The 17,693-nt window shown below is 59.9% G+C and overlaps 1 protein-coding gene across 1 annotated transcript; it reads left to right on the plus strand.

Moving 5' to 3' along the window:
- Positions 1–12,285: 12,285 nt before the first annotated feature.
- ENPP7 (ectonucleotide pyrophosphatase/phosphodiesterase 7) lies at positions 12,286–16,813 on the plus strand (the record flags this gene model as incomplete). Its single annotated transcript, XM_082067321.1, has 5 exons — positions 12,286–12,526; positions 13,562–13,707; positions 14,823–15,443; positions 16,028–16,241; positions 16,725–16,813. 5 exons carry the CDS (start codon positions 12,286–12,288, stop codon positions 16,811–16,813), a joined length of 1,311 nt encoding a protein of 436 aa, XP_081923447.1.
- Positions 16,814–17,693: the final 880 nt, after the last annotated feature.

The following is a 17,693-nucleotide window of genomic DNA, read 5'->3' on the forward strand; positions in this document are numbered from 1 at the left end:
TGCCTCCATCAGCCTGCAATATTTTTCAATTCATTACTGCCGTTTTAGCAAACACATAGTATAGATTTTTTGTTACAACAGCTCTTAACCAGTTAGTTGTGTGTACGCTGGTACCTGCCGTAACTGCTTGCATTAAATTTTTCCCTCCAGAAAACGGACCCACAGACACCAACTGCCTCGCACGCCCCTGCTCTCCCTCCCCAGTAACTCCAGTAACAGTAGATCACTGTTAATCTCCACTCAGCTCTTCTGATCCATCCCAATGAGGACCTTCCCCTCGCCTCAAAGTCACCGGACAGAGCCCCAGGGGAAGGGGCCAAGCTCGGGGCTGTGGGGGGAACCACCCCCCGGATCCCCCAGGAAGCCCTGCAGGTTGTGTTTCTGACCCCAGTAAGAGATAATTAAGAGGGAGGCTGGTGGCAGATGCAGGAGACAGCAGCGGGGCCGGGGCGGGCGGTGAAGCCCTCCGCAGAGGCTCCTCTGCTTGGTGGGAGAGCTGCTGCACCCCCGCACCCCTCAGAGACCCCCTGCACCCCTCAGAGACCCCCCCGCACCCCTCAGAGCCCCCCGGCCTCGCTCGGCCGTCGCCCTCCCGTCCAGCCCGTGCCAGATCCCCCGCGGCTGCTGCCGGCGATCCCACCGCTGCCACTGCGGCTGCAGACAGCACTTTGTAGATTTGATTACGCGATAAGGGGCATCAGAAATGCAACTTGTTGCCTATTTCCCAGGGTAATTAATTTCATCTGTATTGAACAAATTACATAATTTGAGGATTTCTGGGTTGTGGATTAAGTAAAGACCAGATGAGAGCATCCTCATTGGCTCAGAGATTAATTAAGAGCACGAGGTGAAGCGAGCTCTCTCCTCTGCAGGATTCTGTGCTGGTGCATTGTTAATCCACCTGCCCGGCCTGGGCAGAGCTCTGCCTATGGGGGCACGGGAGCCCCGGCCAGGGCTCGTTCCCATAGCAGGACATTGGGGGTGCCAGTGAATTAAGCTGAGCTTTAAGGCTTCCTTGAGGCTTTCCTGCCCAGGTTAGTGCTGCCCGGTCTGATCACCTGCTCTGGCCCAGCGGCGGGCAGGACAGAGCCCCCGCTGCCGGGCAGAGCGCAGAGCACCGGCTCAGGGGGCTCGGGGCGCCTGGGGCACCGCTGTCGGGACCCTGACACGTGGCAGCGGCCCCAGGTGCCGCAGGCACGGTCCTCGCCTCAGCACCTCTCCCAGCGGGGCAGCACTGAGCCCCTGGATGTGCTGGGATCTCTGGGAGCAATGGGGACAGCAGGGACCGCAGCAGAGCTCTGGGGGTGCTCCTTCATCCTGCCCCGATCCCAGCACCCTGCCAGGGCATTGCAGCCACACTTTGCTTTTTGTAACCACGCCAGCGGGGTTGTCACTGCGACCTACTGCTCATGGCCCATGGAGACGTCCTGCCCGGCCCCATCGCCTCCGTCCCGCCCCATCACCTCCGTCCTGCCCCGTCCCATCGCCTCCGTCCCGCCCCATCGCCTCCGTCCTGCCCCATCGCCTCCGTCCTGCCCCATCGCCTCCGTCCCACCCCATCGCCTCCGTCCCACCCCATCGCCTCCGTCCCGCCCCATCGCGCCCCATCGCCTCCGTCCCGCCCCATCGCCTCCGTCCTGCCCCGGTCCCGGGCTCATGCTCAGTCCAGGGATCTCCCCACACACCCCTCAGACTCACTGAAAATTTTCCCAGTGGGTCCAACAAACAGAGCTCAGTGCGGCGTTTGTTCACCAGCCAGGCGTTTTATTTAACGTGCCTTGTGATGCAGGATCAAAGATCCAGAGCAGCACCTAATTAATTATTTTCCTCCTCTTCTGTACCATCCCCTAGTTGAGCGCCGAGTCCCAGAATGTAAAAGCCTCCCTCTCAATGACTCTGCATAATGAGATGGATTTGTACTCCAGCAAATTTGTTCAGTTTTATGGAGTATTATATGAAAATGCTGTGAAATTAAGTTCTGTCTTTGCTATCACGCCACGGCCATCAGAGCGCTTTTATGTATGGCACTGAGACTAAAAGATGGGAAAGTGAGTCCTTGCCGCAGTAATGTGGCAAACGGGGAGAGGGAGGAGCCGTGCAATGAAGATGACATGGTGGAGGGTTAGACTGGGGAGATAATGAAGGAAACAAGAAAGCGATGCAGATGAAGAGAGCTGCAAGCCAAGAGCCTGGAACCGGAGCGGCAGCCACGAGGCGCTGGCAACGGGAGAACTGTGCAGGGATGGGGAGGGCTCCCTCCTCGCAATTTCCCCCGCAAAGTGCTCCGGCAGCCCCTTCCACCCCCGCACAGGCACCCGCACGCTCGGCGCTGTGAGGACGCGGCTGGGAACATCACGGTGCCAGAACCGCGGTGTTTAAGGCCAGAGAGAGCGGGGTGGGGAGCGGCTGCCCCAGTGCCGGGTGCTCCGGCACAGCCCCTGCCCTTGGGATGGCTTCACCGCGGGTGCCGGGGAAGGTGCCCGGCACAGAAGGGGCCATTCCAGGTTGGAGGTGGGGACAGCCCCCCCAGCCCCCCCAGAACCAGGTCCCTTCCCTGCCCGCAGATCCCGTCCTCTTCTGTCCCTGCTCCCCCATCTCTCCCATCCCCAGCCCTGCTCCCCCTCCTCCTCACACCAGCCCTGCTCCCCTGCATTTACCCCAGAGTGATCTATTTTTTCCCTTGGCAACTTTATAGCCCGTTTCCTTGCCTGACAGCAATTAAGTAGATGCTTCACTTCCAATCCCATGGCCCATAAACATTGGAAAAAGAAAATGTTATAAAGAAGAAAACAATCAAATCTGCACACAGACGCCTGCATTCGCATACTGACACGGAGGGAGGGCTGCGGAGGACACAGGGCGAAGCTGGGAAGTCGTCACTCGTGCAGAGGCTGGAGACCCCCCCGACACCGCAGCCTCCCCCTCCAAACGTGCGCACGTGGGACAGGTTTCCATAACGCCAGAGGCGCGTCGTGCCCGTCAGCTCAGCAGCCCAAGCGCCCCATGGCCAGGCCCGGCGCCCGCTGCCCCTCTCCTGCCCCCCCAGCTGCCCCACAGCGCCCCGGCACACGCAGAAAGGTACAACGGCCAAAAAGCCACCGAAGAGGCGGCAGCAGCAGCACCCCCTGTGCTGTGTGGGAGTTTTTGGTGCCTGCCAGGCCCCAGGGGACCAGCACCGACAAACGGCACCTTTCAGTTCCCTGTGAACACCTTCCCCCTGCCGGGCTGGCCAGCGGCTGATGCGGCAAATCACGGCACCATCGCGGCACCGGCTGCCCACAGAGCCCCGGCCACCCCGAGAGCTGCTCCCCACGTCCCGACCCCGGGAACACGGACCCCACACGGGAACCACACACAGACACTTCTGATTTCCATGACAACCACAACGGGGTGTCTGCTGGTTTGGGAGCGCCAGGGGGTGCAGGAATGCGATTGTTGGGCACAGAGCAAGGTCAGCCGCCGCTGCAGTGCCCTGAGCACAGGTCTGCTGGTCCTTGCACCCAAGCCAGCGGGCGGGAGCCCTGCCTGCACCTCCCTGCCCTGCCTGCACCTCCCTGCCCTGCCTGCACCGCCCCTGCCTGCACCCCCCCACCCTGCCTGCAACCCCCTGCCTGCACCGCCCCTGCCTGCACCTCCCCTGCCTGCACCCCCCCCACCCTGCCTGCAACCCCCTGCCTGCACCCCCCCTCCGCCTGCAACCCCCTGCCTGTACCGCCCCGCCCTGCCTGCACGGCCCCGCCCTGCCTGCACCCCCCCCACCCTGCCTGCACCGCCCCGCCCTGCCTGCACCCCCCCCCGCCCTGCCTGCACCCCCCCCCCCGCCCTGCCTGCACCCCCCCCGCCCTGGGAGACAGGCTGCAGAACAGCGAGCAGAGGCTGACGTGAGCTCCTTTCCCATCCCCAGACGAGCTTAAGCAAAAACTAAGAAGAAACCAGCAACTAGTTAGCCAGAGAGCACAAAATCCAGGCGATTACTGAAAAGCCTGGACATGGTGTGAATCCCACAGCTGTCAACAGTATCTCCAAGCTATTAAGAGAAAAATCAAGATGTGGACTGAATTAGATTGGCCATAGGTGAAAAATGGCTCAATTATTTCTAGTGCCAGAACCACAGAAGGACATTTCCCTCTGTTCCTGATCCACAACCTCCCACTAATTAGCAGACCTAGCAGAGAGAAAAATGCTTCAAGCTCCAGCAAGAGTAACAGCTACAGACCCAACACGGCCGCAAACATTTGTATGCGCGGCACAGAGGAGCGCCCGGGTGAAATCACACCGGGCTGACAGGGACTGGCCGCGGGAGATGCTCGGGCTGGGTTTGGCCGCCGGGAGGGCCGGCTGCCCGCGCCAGGCTCCTCGGGACGCTGGGCTTGGAAGGGATGTCCCGCTCCCGTACCCCGCCGGCTCCGCAGCCCGTGTGCGTGCCACGCCGGGGCAACGGCCTGCGGGAGAGGGGCTGGAGGGAAAGAGGGACAGGGCACAGCAGGGTCCGGCGGTCCTGAGCCTGCGGAGCCGGAGCCGGGCTGAGCTGTGAGCGGGGACTCAGGCCTGGGCAAAGCTCAGAGCAGAACCCAGCCCAGCGCTCTGCAGGGACAGGCTGGAGGGCAGAGATAACTGCCGGTGCCGGCTCCCCTTTCATGCAGGGAGCTTTTAAAACAACTCATGCATAAAACCAAAAAAGAGTTACCAGGAGCCCTGCCCCCTCCCTGACCAACCTGGGAACACGCTGTCATTGAGAAAAATGATGCTGGCAAGAGAGAAATCCGCTGGGGTTGCTGGCAATTTCCCAGGCTCCAGCCCCAATGAGTGTTTATCAATAGTTTCAGGATCTGCCTGTCACAGGCACTGCCCGGCAGCGCGGGCAGGCGGGTGTCAGCGCGGGTGGCAGGGTGGGCGGGTGGGTGTCAGGGCAGGCGGGTGTCAGGGCGGCCACGGCAGTGCAGGGACAGCGAGAAGGGAAATCAATTAACGGCTCCTCAGGAACGGGGATTCACCAGCATTACGGGGAAAGGTCTGCTCGCTTGGCTCTAACGGGGAGACACTCAAACGGCGCCCGGTGACACGAGGGCACGTCCCAGGCCGGTCACCACGGCCAGCGGGGAGCAGCTCTGCAGGAGGGGGCGAGGGAGCAGCAGCGGCTGCGTGCGCTGGAGCTGCCCAATTGTTTCACTTGATGCCACCTATTTATGAGAAACAGTGAAGATCCATTTCCTTTATACCTTTGTAACACTCCTGAATTTATAGAACAATCCTATATCACCTCTGTTGTCTCTAACCAAGAGAGTCCTAATTTATTGGCTTCTTCTCACACGTAAGATGTTCTGTGCCTTTGATCAGCCTTGTCATCCATTTCTTTACCTTTTCTAGTTCAACCACCTCCTTTGTGTGATTGGGCAACCCAAACAGCACCCAGCGCTTGCACCGTGACGCGGTGCGTTACACCTTGGCATAATGCTGCTGCCTGGTTTGTTTTCAGGCTGTTTCCTAATAACTACTAACAAGCAATTTGCCTATTTGACTGACACTGGGCACTGAGATGGTATTTTCACAGAACTACCCTCAGCGACCGCAAGGTCTCTTTTCCGAGTAGGAAATATTAAATTAAAGGCCAGCTTTGAGTTTTTCTAGTGAAGAGCGTGTTCTCATCTGTACTCAGACCTGGCAACACTCATCTGCCATTTTGCCACCCAGCCGCTCACCCTGGGGGACTCTCCCACAACCCTGCCCCATCAGCTTCAGATCAGAACCACCCCGGCTATTCCTGAGAACGGCCAGCAGATGAGACCGGTGCAGGCCCAAGGGATATTCAGTTCACAGCTCCCTCAGCTGTCCTGGGTGGGGGGCACAAATCAGGTACACCCACAGGTCCTCCCTGCAATGCATTTGTTTGACTGTTTTTTCATAGGCAGTGAGATCCCGGAGGCTCAGCTCACATGAGGACAATGCCAACACACGTAAGGGAGCAGCATCCTTTTGCACCCCCGCCCCCTCGCTGCAGTGGTGTTTTCTGTGGGGATTTTTCCTGCCATTTGCTGCTTCTCCTGTCTCTGAGATGACTTTACACCTCGACAGAGAGAAAACAATGCCCAAGGATCCCCGGAGCAGGCGGCCAGCGCCACAGAGACCAGCCGGGCCCCCGCAGGGACGGCTCCGCGGGCCGGGGGCTCCCCCCGCCCGCCCCGCCACCCGCTGTCGCTCGGGGAGGAGGGAGGACGGTCCCTCCGGGCACACGGGTGGAACCGGAGGCGGGGGGGAGTCGGGGCAGCGGCGCGCAGGGCCCGGCCCCGCCGTCAGCACCGCGGACAGCGCCGGGCGGCCGCTCCGGGCACCGCAACGCGGGTCCCCCGCGGCACCCCCTGCGGGAACAGCCGCCACCGCCCAGCGCCAGCCCACGGCAGGGGAAAGTGGGGATGTGCAGCCCGATGCCCAAATACACGGGGCAAACGTGCTCACCGTCCAGTACGTACACTGCTGAGAAAAAAAATCCACCCTTTCTGGTCTTCTGAGGCTCCTAAAGACCGTCCTGCTCACTAAGGGCTTTGGAGGACCACCCGTTCTGCTGCCCGCCACAAAGCGCCCTCAGCACCCCCACGCCTCTGGCTGCCCTCCCAGGACCAGCCATTTACCCGCCACAGGGAACGTTGTTCTGAGCAGTCAGCCCAGCATCCCAAGGCAGAACCAAACTGGGAGTGCTCAGCCTTGCACTCCCTCTGCTAAGAGGCAGATGTCCCTTCTGAAAGGAACATTTCTTAATTAATATTAATAGTCCGCATCATGTCAGATCTTCTCACGTATTTACACTCCCTCCCTAAGCTCCTTCCCTGCCTGTCCCTCCGCCAGCAGCAGCGCAGTGACACAGTCTGGGCCTGCGCTGCCGGGTGCTCCTGAGCCCCCGTCCTGGTGTAGCTGTAATGGATCAGTGACACCGTTATATTTATGGGTATTGCAAGAGAAAGAAAAAGGCTACTGGGTGTTCATATGTTCTTGTTGTATTATTTAAGAGAAGCCATTTGAGAGCACAGGAGAAGCAGTGTCTGCTCCCAAAAGGAGGAAAAATAATGGAGGGGAATATTTGCAAAAAGCTCAGTTAAGTAAATATTTTATGCCAAATAATGTTATGGCTTTTGAATGATGCATGCAAGAGAGTTGAAAGGAGGTGAGGCACAGAGCGAGGCAACACACGGTGCGTGCCGAGGGTGAAGGTGTTCATGGGGGGAGCAGAGGGAAACACCGCGCCCGGCTGTGTCCCTCGCCCGCAGGGGGGGCGCCGGCAGAGGCGGCGCCGCAGGGCAGGGCGGCTCCAGCTCCTGGACCGACAGCACCCTTCGCTGCAGAGAAGCTGGAGCTAACCTCACAGGGGGCAGTTCCGCCCCAAGCGGGTGACACCAGCTCATGTGCCGACCCATCTCCTCCCCTTCGTCTGGTACCAGCCCCAGCCTGCACCAGCGAGAGGAACCTGCAGCCCCCAGCAGGAGCCCTCCCAGCTCTGCGGGAGCCAAGGGTGCTGACAGAGGGGAGAACGGGGCCAGCACCGGGGAGGGACACTGCTCTGACCAGAGGAATTCTCCCCTGGCAGACACATGTGCAGGGTGAGCATCTGGCACAAGGTAAGCACAGAAAGGAGTAAAATACCATTAAGTGTAATAAGAAATGTACTTAATCAATGAGCTCTGCAGCTGAGGATCAATGGGAGGCAGACACAGCCATTAGCTAAGAAAGCTGAGAAAGAGCCCCAGGCTCTGATGGAGCGGTCGATACCGGGTTTAACTGAGCAGCAGAGGAAGGGTCCCAGCTGGAGAGCAGAGCCAGCGCTCGCCCTGCTCCACTGCTCGGGGCTCAGCAGGGAGCAGAACTAGAGCCCAGGCCGCGGCCTGCCGAAAAGCCTGGTGCTGAGCCCCGCAAAGCACAGACTCTGAACCAGACCTGGGTACCCAGCAAGAGTGACAAGGGTGTGAGATGGAATGACCACTGCTGGCAGGGAAGAGAAGGGACTAATGCACCTCACCATCACCCAGGGCCATCGCTTGGCTGTGGAGAGCAACAGCTTTAGCCATGGGCCTTTCTCCTGGGGACCGAAGGCTGCAGGGAACTTCAGGTGTTGGTCCTGCCCATGAGGTGCAGGGGGGGCTACGGGCATCCTGAGCAGCTCACCTGGAGCAGAAGAGACAGGCGAAGCCTCACTCACTGCTCAGGGAGGGCCAGGCTGCTGAGCCATTTCCTCCCTGCTCTTGTCCCTCTGTCCCTCGAGCACGGTGCTGCATTGCTCCCCAAGGGCTGTCCCATCGGAGAGGTGCAACTGGATGGCAAAGAGGTCACCCTCCCAAGGAGGTGCTGCCCCAGCCCTGGTAAGCAGAGCTGCTGCCGAGACAGGGCTTGCCCAGGCCCCAACCTTGAGATCCCCCAGCGCCCCCTCGACCCAGCACACTTGGAGCCCGTCCGGGTGGTGCCGGCTGAGTCACCACACACGGGGCTTCCTCAGGAGAGAGTCTTGATTTTCAATCCATGAGCAAATTTAGCACTCGGAAGGCAGGCAGCCCCAGGCAGCGAGTGGGCACCACGGCCGGGTCCGGCTGACAGTGCCGCCGCTGACTCAGCCCCGGCGCCCAGACCCCGCCGTGCTCCTGCCCTGGGCTCCAAACACCTCGCCCGACCCCAGCACTGAGCTGCAGCTCCCTGCTCATTTCCCGAGGCTGTCACCCTGTCCTGTCCCTGCCTGCGCTTGCTGAGACCTGGCAGCCAGAGCCTGACCTGAGCCCACAGCGAGCAGCGCAGGGACTCCTGCGTGGCGGGGCTGCAGGGACAACATCTCAAGAGCATTAGAGCCTGCGGTTGTGCTCCAGGCAGTTTCCATGTGTGCCTGTGCAGGGGTGAAAAGCAGCTGTCCCCGAGGGCCGTCCCAGGGGGGTCATCCCAGGGGGCGGCTCCTGGAGCACAGGACACAGCGCTGGACCTGTCCCCGGGGGCTGGGCAGGACACGCTCCTGTCCCGGTCCCGGCCCCGCACCCGCGGGACAGGCTGCGCAGCGCCGCCTGGCGGCCCGGCCCGGCGCGGGCGGCGGTGCCGAGGTCCCCCCGGGTCGCGGGAACCCGCTGGCACACGGGTCCGCAGTCACACCTGCGGTGACGCCACAGCCCCCACACCGGCTTCCCGCAGCCTGGGATGCGGGAGCACCGAGGGAGCAGGTTCACGGCCTCCTCCTGCCTCCCAGCACAGACATCCAGTTCTCACCTGAGGAGCTCCCTGCAGCAACCAAAGCCTCTTGTCCAAGCTCCGTGCTGCTTCCCCAGCCTCCCCGAGCTGCTTGGCTGGAGCACCTTCCTCCCGCCATCTGCCTTGGGGCCCAGGCCAAGGCCGGGCTGCTCCTGGCTCTTGATTTCACCCAGCGCACTGTCCTGCTGCTCTGCTCCCAACTTGGAGGCCATTGCCAGCACTTCTTCACCTGCACCCAGGTTCCCTGGCCATGCCTGGGATAAAGGAGCTTCCACACCTCCAGACAGCAGTGACTGTCCCTAGATGGCAGTGGGAGCGAGCAAAAGGAGGTGTCTGCCCTGAGAGCTGCAGAACAGGGTCTGCTTGACCCCCATCAGCTCCACCCAACCCTCCCAGGTGTATCCAGTCCCCAGCAGCTTCCACAGACCCCACATCTCCAACCACCCCTCAGTAGCTCCAGGTGCCTCCCCTCCCAGTCACTCCAGCCCCACCCAGCTGCACGGATCCTCCTGGCTTTGCTCACCAGGACAGCATTACAAGTGTAACCACAAGGTCCTGGCACTCGGTACTCAGTGACACCAGGGAGCTGCTCAGCCCCTGCTCCTCAGGCGCTCACACTGGGAGCCAAGAGCAGCTCTGCACACATTCACGCTGCGGCTGCATGGATGAAGGACACAGGCTTCACCTAAAGAGCAAACCAGGGCACGTCCAGCTGCTTTGTTCAATTCTCTCCTCGCCCTCTTGGCCACTTTCTCTCTCTCCTTTTCCCTTCCCTCACCCTCTTTCCAACAGGCGGCACACACAACACCTCAACCACAGCGCAGCGCAGCTGGTGCACGGAGCAGAGCTGCCCCAGCCAGGCCAGCGAAACACAAACACCCACCGGCTTTCCCCCAGCTCCAGCATGGAGGGTGCTCCATGCTCTGCACAAGCACACTGCTTCCAGCAACCCCGCCCCCCGCAAGCGCCCGGGAGGGGGCTCTCCCCACTGCACAGCCTTGCCCAGAGACCCCACGCACATCCCACCCCTGCACAGACACTCCGGCCAGGGCTCTACCATCCCTGCACATCCCACCTCTGCACAGGCGCTCCAGCCGGGGCTCTACCATCCCTGCACATCCCACCTTTGCACAGGCGCTCCAGCCAGGGCTCTACCATCCCTGCACATCCCACCCCTGCACAGACACTCCGGCCAGGGCTCTACCATCCCTGCACATCCCACCTCTGCACAGGCGCTCCAGCCGGGGCTCTGCCGTACCTGCACATCCCACCTCTGCACAGACGCTCCGGACAGGGTTCCACCATCCCTACACACCCCAGCACGTCCTCCTGCTGTGCTCAGGGCAGCACCAAAGGGCCCTGAGGCCCATGGAGGGCTTTTATAAAGGGTCCCCAGCCCCTCCCTCAGCCAAGCAGCCTCACCTGTGGAGCCCGGCTCAGCAATCTCATTGCTGGGAGCAGCCCCAGCTGTGCCAGTCGGTAACGGAGCCGTGGACACGTGCCCTGCAGAGCCAAGTGGACCTTCATGTGGGACAAAGCGTGACATTCCTCACTGAAATTCAAGCGGCACCCCTGAGAAATTTGTGATTTGATTTACCTTTTAAAAATAAAAAATAAAGAGGGAAAACCAGCCGGCCCTGCCTGCCTGACCAAACTGCTCCCCCAGCATAGATCTCTGGGGCTGCCCACACGCATCCACCCCCTGTGGGGACCCACAGTTCCACCCAAGGGGTGCTCAGCACCTCGTTTTTTGCAAAGGCTGGAAACAGGCTTTGCCCCTGCGTGCCATGTTTCAGACAAACAGGGCTGCTCCATGGCAGGGGACTTCTCTGTGCTCATTATTTCTATTTTCTAGCCCCTTTATCTGTCATCTCTGAGTTAACTGGTGGAAGGACAGACTCAGCCCAATACACCTTTGCAGGGACCCTCTTCCCCAAGCAGGTGCTGGGACTGACAAGTTGTGCCACCAGAGCGCAGCTCGTTGCACGTTGTCACGATGCTTCCGAGGACGCAGGATCAGCCCGGCCAGTAAGGGGCCCGTGATCCGGAGGGTGCTGAGCAGGGACACAGTAGCCCCGGAGCAGCCATGGACACCTGGTCACATCTGCTCATCGGACAAGTGCCTGGGTTGCCACGGGTGCAAAATCAACCGCATCAGCCTTTTTAGCCGGAGATCGACAGTGTCCCCAGGCAGGGTGGCCAAAGGTGACGTTCTTTATCTGTGCCTCGTGCTCCTCAGATACCAAATATCAAAATGTGCCTTGAGACACTCCTGTTATTAAGTGCTCCTCTGAGATTAGAGCAGCATTTCCACCTCCCCAGCATCTTTTCTCTCAGTGGAGCCGACAAACACGATAACTTATCGGGACCTTCCCCTGTGCTGTTAGCAATGGCACAAAGACTTATTGACCCACCTCAGAACAACATACTGAATATTTAGGACTTTCCTGAGCTTGGTAAGCGATAACATCTTTATTATATGAGCCCTTTAAACCCTCGGTGCCTGGCAGGCCCCTCTGCCCTTGCAGGAAGGACGATATCAGACCCAGGGCAGCAAACACTGATAACGAGCAGTTCCTGGAGCGAACCGCAGTGCCGGGGCTGCCCGGGCGGCAGCTCCTGCGCCACCGCTCTGGGGGCACACGGCACTCCTGGCCGGGACAGACGGGACCCAGCGGAGCGGCCCCCGGTGGGGGGCGGGGGGGGGGCAGGGGGGGCTCAGAGCGGGCTGGGCTCGGTTCCACAGCCTGCAAACCAAGCGCCCAAGCCCCTGCTCCCAGGTTTCACACGGGCTCCTGCCACATGAGCAATTCTTCCCATCCGCGAGGACCGAAATAGCACCCGACGCCGCTGATGGAGGAGGCAGATCTGGTGTTTGACCCAGAAAGACATCTAAGCTAATCTATCCCAGATAGACAAAAACCAGAGGGGCTCATTCTGATATGAAGTGCTGGCTGAAGCCACAGGCCTGATCAGCAACTTCGAGATTAGATAAGAGCCGAACTTAGTCCCATCCCACATGTATTAACGTGAGCTCTCTGGATGTCTGGGCTATTCCAGTTCAAGGGCACAACGATGTTCACTTCACTGGGGCTCCTGTGTGCTGCCCTCTCTTTAGCAGGAGGAGCCCCCGTGCAGCAGCGATCCAGCCGCAGCAAAGTCCTCCTGGTGTCCTTCGATGGCTTTCGGTGGGACTACGACCAGGACGTGGACACCCCGCACCTGGACGCGATGGCCGCGGAGGGGGTGAAGGCGCAGTACATGACTCCCGCCTTCATCACCATCACCAGCCCGTGCCACTTCACGCTGCTGACCGGTGAGTCCGCCGCCGCCAGCCCGGCCGCAGCCTGGGGACGGCAATGCCACGCTTGGGCACCGGCGGTGACCCCAAGCAAAGCGGCCACCAGCTCGGCTGCACGCGAAGCTCTAGAGCAGAAACCAGGCGATAGCTGCAGAAAGTGATAGAACTGAACTTGTATTTATCAACGGTAAATAGCACCAGGCCAACCCGATAGCCTCCTTCGATAAGATAAATGATTTTCTAGACAAGGGAGATGCACTAGATTTAATCTTTCTGGGCTTCAGTAATGTATTTGATACAGCACCACACGGGAAATCGTTAGTTAAGATGGAGAAGATGAAGATTAGTACAGAATGTCTAAGGTGGGGAAGCAACGGGCTGCAGGGAAGAGGAGAGCGGGCGGTGCTGAGCGCGGACATCAGGCTGGAGGGACGGCAACAGGGGAACGCCTGAGGAATCCATGGGGGAGCCAATCTCACTTAAGATTTTCGATAACCTTGGCATAAAAACGTAGAACATGCTAATGAAATGTGCTGATGGGAAGAGGCAGGGAGGTGTTGTCGATACAGGAGAGGACAGGGATATCGTGCAGAAGTAACTGGGTGGTCTTCAGGACCAGAATAATAAAGATAGCATGAAATGTAACAGTACAAAGTGCAAGTCTTTAGTTCCTAATGGGAATTCCTGCTGCACATTGGCCTCACCAGTTGTGAACAACAGAGAAAGAAAAACAGAGAACGTGGGATAACGGTGAAACTGCCTGTGCCGGAGAGGCGGGAGCGCTTGCAGGCGGCACCGGCACATCCAGGGCAAGGGTGTCCCGGCACGGGACCAACACCCCGTGGGAGGAGCAGACACCCCCCCAGCACCCCATTCCCTGCCCTGGGAGCCCCCTTGTAGCAGGCAGGGGGAGGAAGGAGGCAAACAGAGGCAAAGGGAGAGCTGGGATGGGGTGCGCGGGGCACAAGCTCCCACTCACCCAGAGCATCGCCCAGCGCAGGGCGAGAGCCCCCAGCCACAGCCGGGCTCACCCCCACCCCTCTCGGACAGGGAGATACCTGGAGAACCACGGGGTGATCCACAACATGTGGTTCAACACCAGCACGGGGGTGAAGCTGCCCTACCACACCACGCAGGGCATCGACAGCTGGTGGGACAACGGCAGCCTGCCCATCTGGATCACCGCGCAGAGACAGGCGAGTGCGGCCCCCCTGCCCCACGGCCCCACAACCCCACGGCCCCCCTGCCCCACGGCCCCGCTGCCCCACGGCCCCACACCCCCATGGCCCTACTGCCCCACGGCCCCACACCCCCATGGCCCCACTGCCCCACGGCCCCACACCCCCATGTCCCCCCTGCCCCACGACCCCCCTGCCCCACGGCCCCACACCCCCACGGCCCCGCTGCCCCACGGCCCCACACCCCCACGGCCCCGCTGCCCCACGGCCCCCCTGCCCCACGGCCCCCCTGCCCCACGGCCCCCCTGCCCCACAGCCCTGCTGCCCCACGGCCCCGCACACGCGGCTCCTGCTGCTGCCGTGGTGGAAAAGCCACAGGCAAGCCACGATCTCTAGTGGCCATGAGCTAACATCCTCACTGCAAATGCAACCTAATTAGACCAGCAAAAAAATTAAATCCCCAGACAGCGGCAGGAATAATTATGATAATTCTATTAAAAATAGCAAAAAATAATAGACACATTTCAGCTTTATTAAGACATTAATAAAACTGGTTATCCTTTTCCTGTTTAAAGAAGCCTCAGCCGGCTCCTCAGGGAGCACCATGCGCCCAGGGGCTCCATGCGCTCCAGGGCACAAAGCCCATCTCCGCAGCCCCCGCCGGGCCCCTCGGGCGGTGTGACGGGGCTGCTGCCCCCCCCGCCCGCACGGCAGCCAGGCTTCCCCAGGAGCCCTGAGACAGGACCTGAGACCTGGCCCAACACACGCACCTTTGCCTGTGTTTACCTGCCAAACTGGTCCCATTGACTTCAGGGTGAGAACATGAAGTAAAACGCACCCTAATGTCTTGATGGTCAAGAGCCAGCGGGTCCATACAAGCTACAAATGGGTCACAGTTTCCAAAGTTATAGTTAGTGTTACTAACACAGTGAGAAAATCAAAGTGCAGGAGTTCTGGGAAGGGCAGTGCTTTCAATTAATCACTTTTAATTGGCAACGAGCAAGAAAAACCTCATTAGAGGTAGACATTAGGGGGTTGAATGAACTAACCGCATTAGTATGTGGTTGCAGTGACAGATGGAGAGATGCTGCAGAGCAAGTGCAGGTGAGTTTACGCAGTGTCTTCACTGACAGGGTTTAAAGACAGGCTCTATCTATTTCCCTGGAGGAAAAGCAAAATATCAAGGGGAAGAGGTGAATATGAAGTTGGTGGAGCCACCCTCGTTCAACTACAGCAATGAAACCAACTGGAGAGAGAACATTGACACCACCATGGAATGGTTCACGGTGAACAACCTCGACTTCATCGCGCTCTACTTTGGTGAGCCGGACTCGGCGGGACACAAGTACGGCCCTGAATCCACGCAGAGAAAAGCCATGGTCGAGCAGGTGGACAGAACCATCGGTTACCTGAGGCAGCGCATCCGGGAGAGCGGCCTGGAGCCAAACCTCAACCTCATCATCACGTCTGACCACGGCATGGACACGGTCATAAAGACCAACGAGATTCACATCCAAACAGTAGAGAACTTCACGTTCCAAGACATCGAGTTTGAACTCTTAGATTACGGACCAAACGGACTGCTGTTGCCAAAAGAAGGAAAACTAGAGCATGTGTACTCAGTCCTGAAAGACGCCCACCCAAACCTACACGTGTACAAGAAAGACGACTTTCCGAGGAGATTTCACTACGCCAACCATTCCCGGATCACCCCGCTCGTGTTGTACAGCGATCCAGGATATGTGATCCATGGGGTAAGATGTACGCACAGACATATTGCACTGGCTTTTGGGGATCTGCCTCTCTCCTCCTGCCCTGCTCATGGCACCCCAGTACCTGCCTGGCTTCACGCCTTGGTCTCCCAACAAATGAATGGGAATTCCAGCTCTTTGTGTAAAGCCTTTGCAGTTCGGACAAAAAAGGGTCCAGAAGTCTTGGAACAAGACTTGAACAAACACGGAATCCCAGTTGCAGGATCCTCTCCTGGCCTGGCATTCAGGGAAAGCCCAAGCCAAGGCCCGCAGGCAGCTTCCCCAGTGAAGCTCCTCAGTACAGCCAGCTCTGGATGCGCTGACATTTAAGGGGGAGCTTGCAAGGTGTAATTGCTTGCAAGCTGTGTCTGGGCAGCACCCTCCAGCTTCCACAAAGTTTAACATTATTAGATCAACTTCAAAAACTCGAAGAAACCAAACAGACCATTAAACCCTGTGGCTGCAGAACGTGGCACACGAAAGCCACGCACAGGAGGGGTGGATGCGGCCCATAGAGCTGCTGCTCTGGGACCCGGGCCGTGCTGGGGGGCGGAGGGGCTCGGGCACTCACCCCTCTCTCCCTGCAGCGGTACAAGGTGCAGTTCAACAAGGGGGAGCACGGTTTTGACAACGAGGCCATGAACATGAAAACCATCTTCCGCGCCGTGGGACCCGCCTTCGCGCAGGGGCTGCTGCTGGGGCCCTTCGACAGCGTCCACGTCTACGCGCTGCTGTGCCGGCTGCTGGACATCGCGCCCGAGCCGCACGACGGCTCCCTGCTCGCCGTCACACCCATGCTGCGTCAGTGCGGGCACCGGCACCGGCACCGGGAGCGGGAGCGGGACCGCCCCGCCGGGATTCCCGCGGGAACAGCGACACCTGGCGGCCGCCGCCCGCCACCACTCCCGCCACCGAGCGGCGGCTCCGTGTCCCCGGCCCCGTCCGTGTCCCCGGCCCCGTCCGTGTCCCCGGCCCCGTCCGTGTCCCCGGCCCCGCCGGCCCCATCGCTGCCCGCTGCAGCTTGCAGCTCCCCGGGCTCGGCCCGCGGCCACCGGGCCGGTGTCACCTTAAAGGTGTCTAAATGTCCCTGACACCACAGCAAAGCCACTCACAGCCCTGACGGGCGGCGGCAGGGGATGCTGAGGCCAGTGAAGCGCCATCCCGGGGGGAGCAGAGTGGGTGCCAGATCCCCCGCACAAGCTCCCCCGCGTCACAGCGTGCGGGACGGGGCGGCCGCTCACCTGGGCACCACACGAGGCTGAACTCCTCCTCTCGGCTTTGCAGGGTCAAGCGCTCCTGTCTCTCCCGCCAACAAGCTGCCGGTGATGCTGGGAATTGCTCTTGCTCTGGGACGCTGGGGAGGACTACACTAACCCCCGCACAGGTAACCGGCCCTAAGGACACCCAGAAAAGCGCCTGCAAGTGCCCTTGCCCAGGCAGGCACATGCCTGGACATGTTTGTTCTTGGCCCCTCCAGGTTCTGCCCTTTGCACCTCCAGCAGAGGGACCGTGGATTTTTACTACCCGGGTCAGCACTGACACTACCCAGGGTTTGTGGGGCTGGAAAGAAGGGCTGGGCCTCCCCCAGCCCCTCCCTGCCGCTGCCCGCCCCCTCTGCTCCCAGCCCGTGTGGCCAGGTCTGCGCTGGAGAGCAGATGTGTGAGCATCATGGGGGGGGAAGCCTCGTCCCTTGCAGCTCTGTGTGTACCTGTGTGTGGCTGCAAGACAAATAGGATGTAAGTTTGCTGTCTGCCTTCACTGTGCATATTTGCCTGGAGACCCACCAAGACAAGTAGTTCCCAATCTGATTTCCTGGCCCTTGCAGTACTGCACACCCCCAGCCGATATCCACAGGCTGCACATACGTGAAATGAGTAACAGCAGTGCTGTGCTTTCCTGTCTTGGCAGCCTCTGAGTTCCAGGCAGCTCTACCAGAGGTGTATAGAGATGAGGAAGGACGTGTCTCATGAAGACAACAAGCCCTGCTCTCAGAGAATTGTACAGAGTTCCCAAAACCTCCCCAGATTGCTGATCCACGTTCCTCCAGAATGACCGAGTCCCAGAAGGAGATGCCTCTCCCCAGTTTTGGGGTGCACACTGGGATGCACCGCTGGGGAAGCTGGCACCCACGTACAGCCTGACAAGGTTACCCCAACTGCCCCATCTGCTCCAGACAGAACAACTCGGTTTGGACCAGGGGCAGTTAATACCCAATGAGCACCTAAAGCAATTAAAAGCAATCAAAGTTCTGAG

The sequence above is a fragment of the Streptopelia decaocto genome, assembly GCF_964273445.1.
Source record: "Streptopelia decaocto genome assembly, chromosome: 16".
NCBI lineage: Eukaryota > Metazoa > Chordata > Aves > Columbiformes > Columbidae > Streptopelia > Streptopelia decaocto.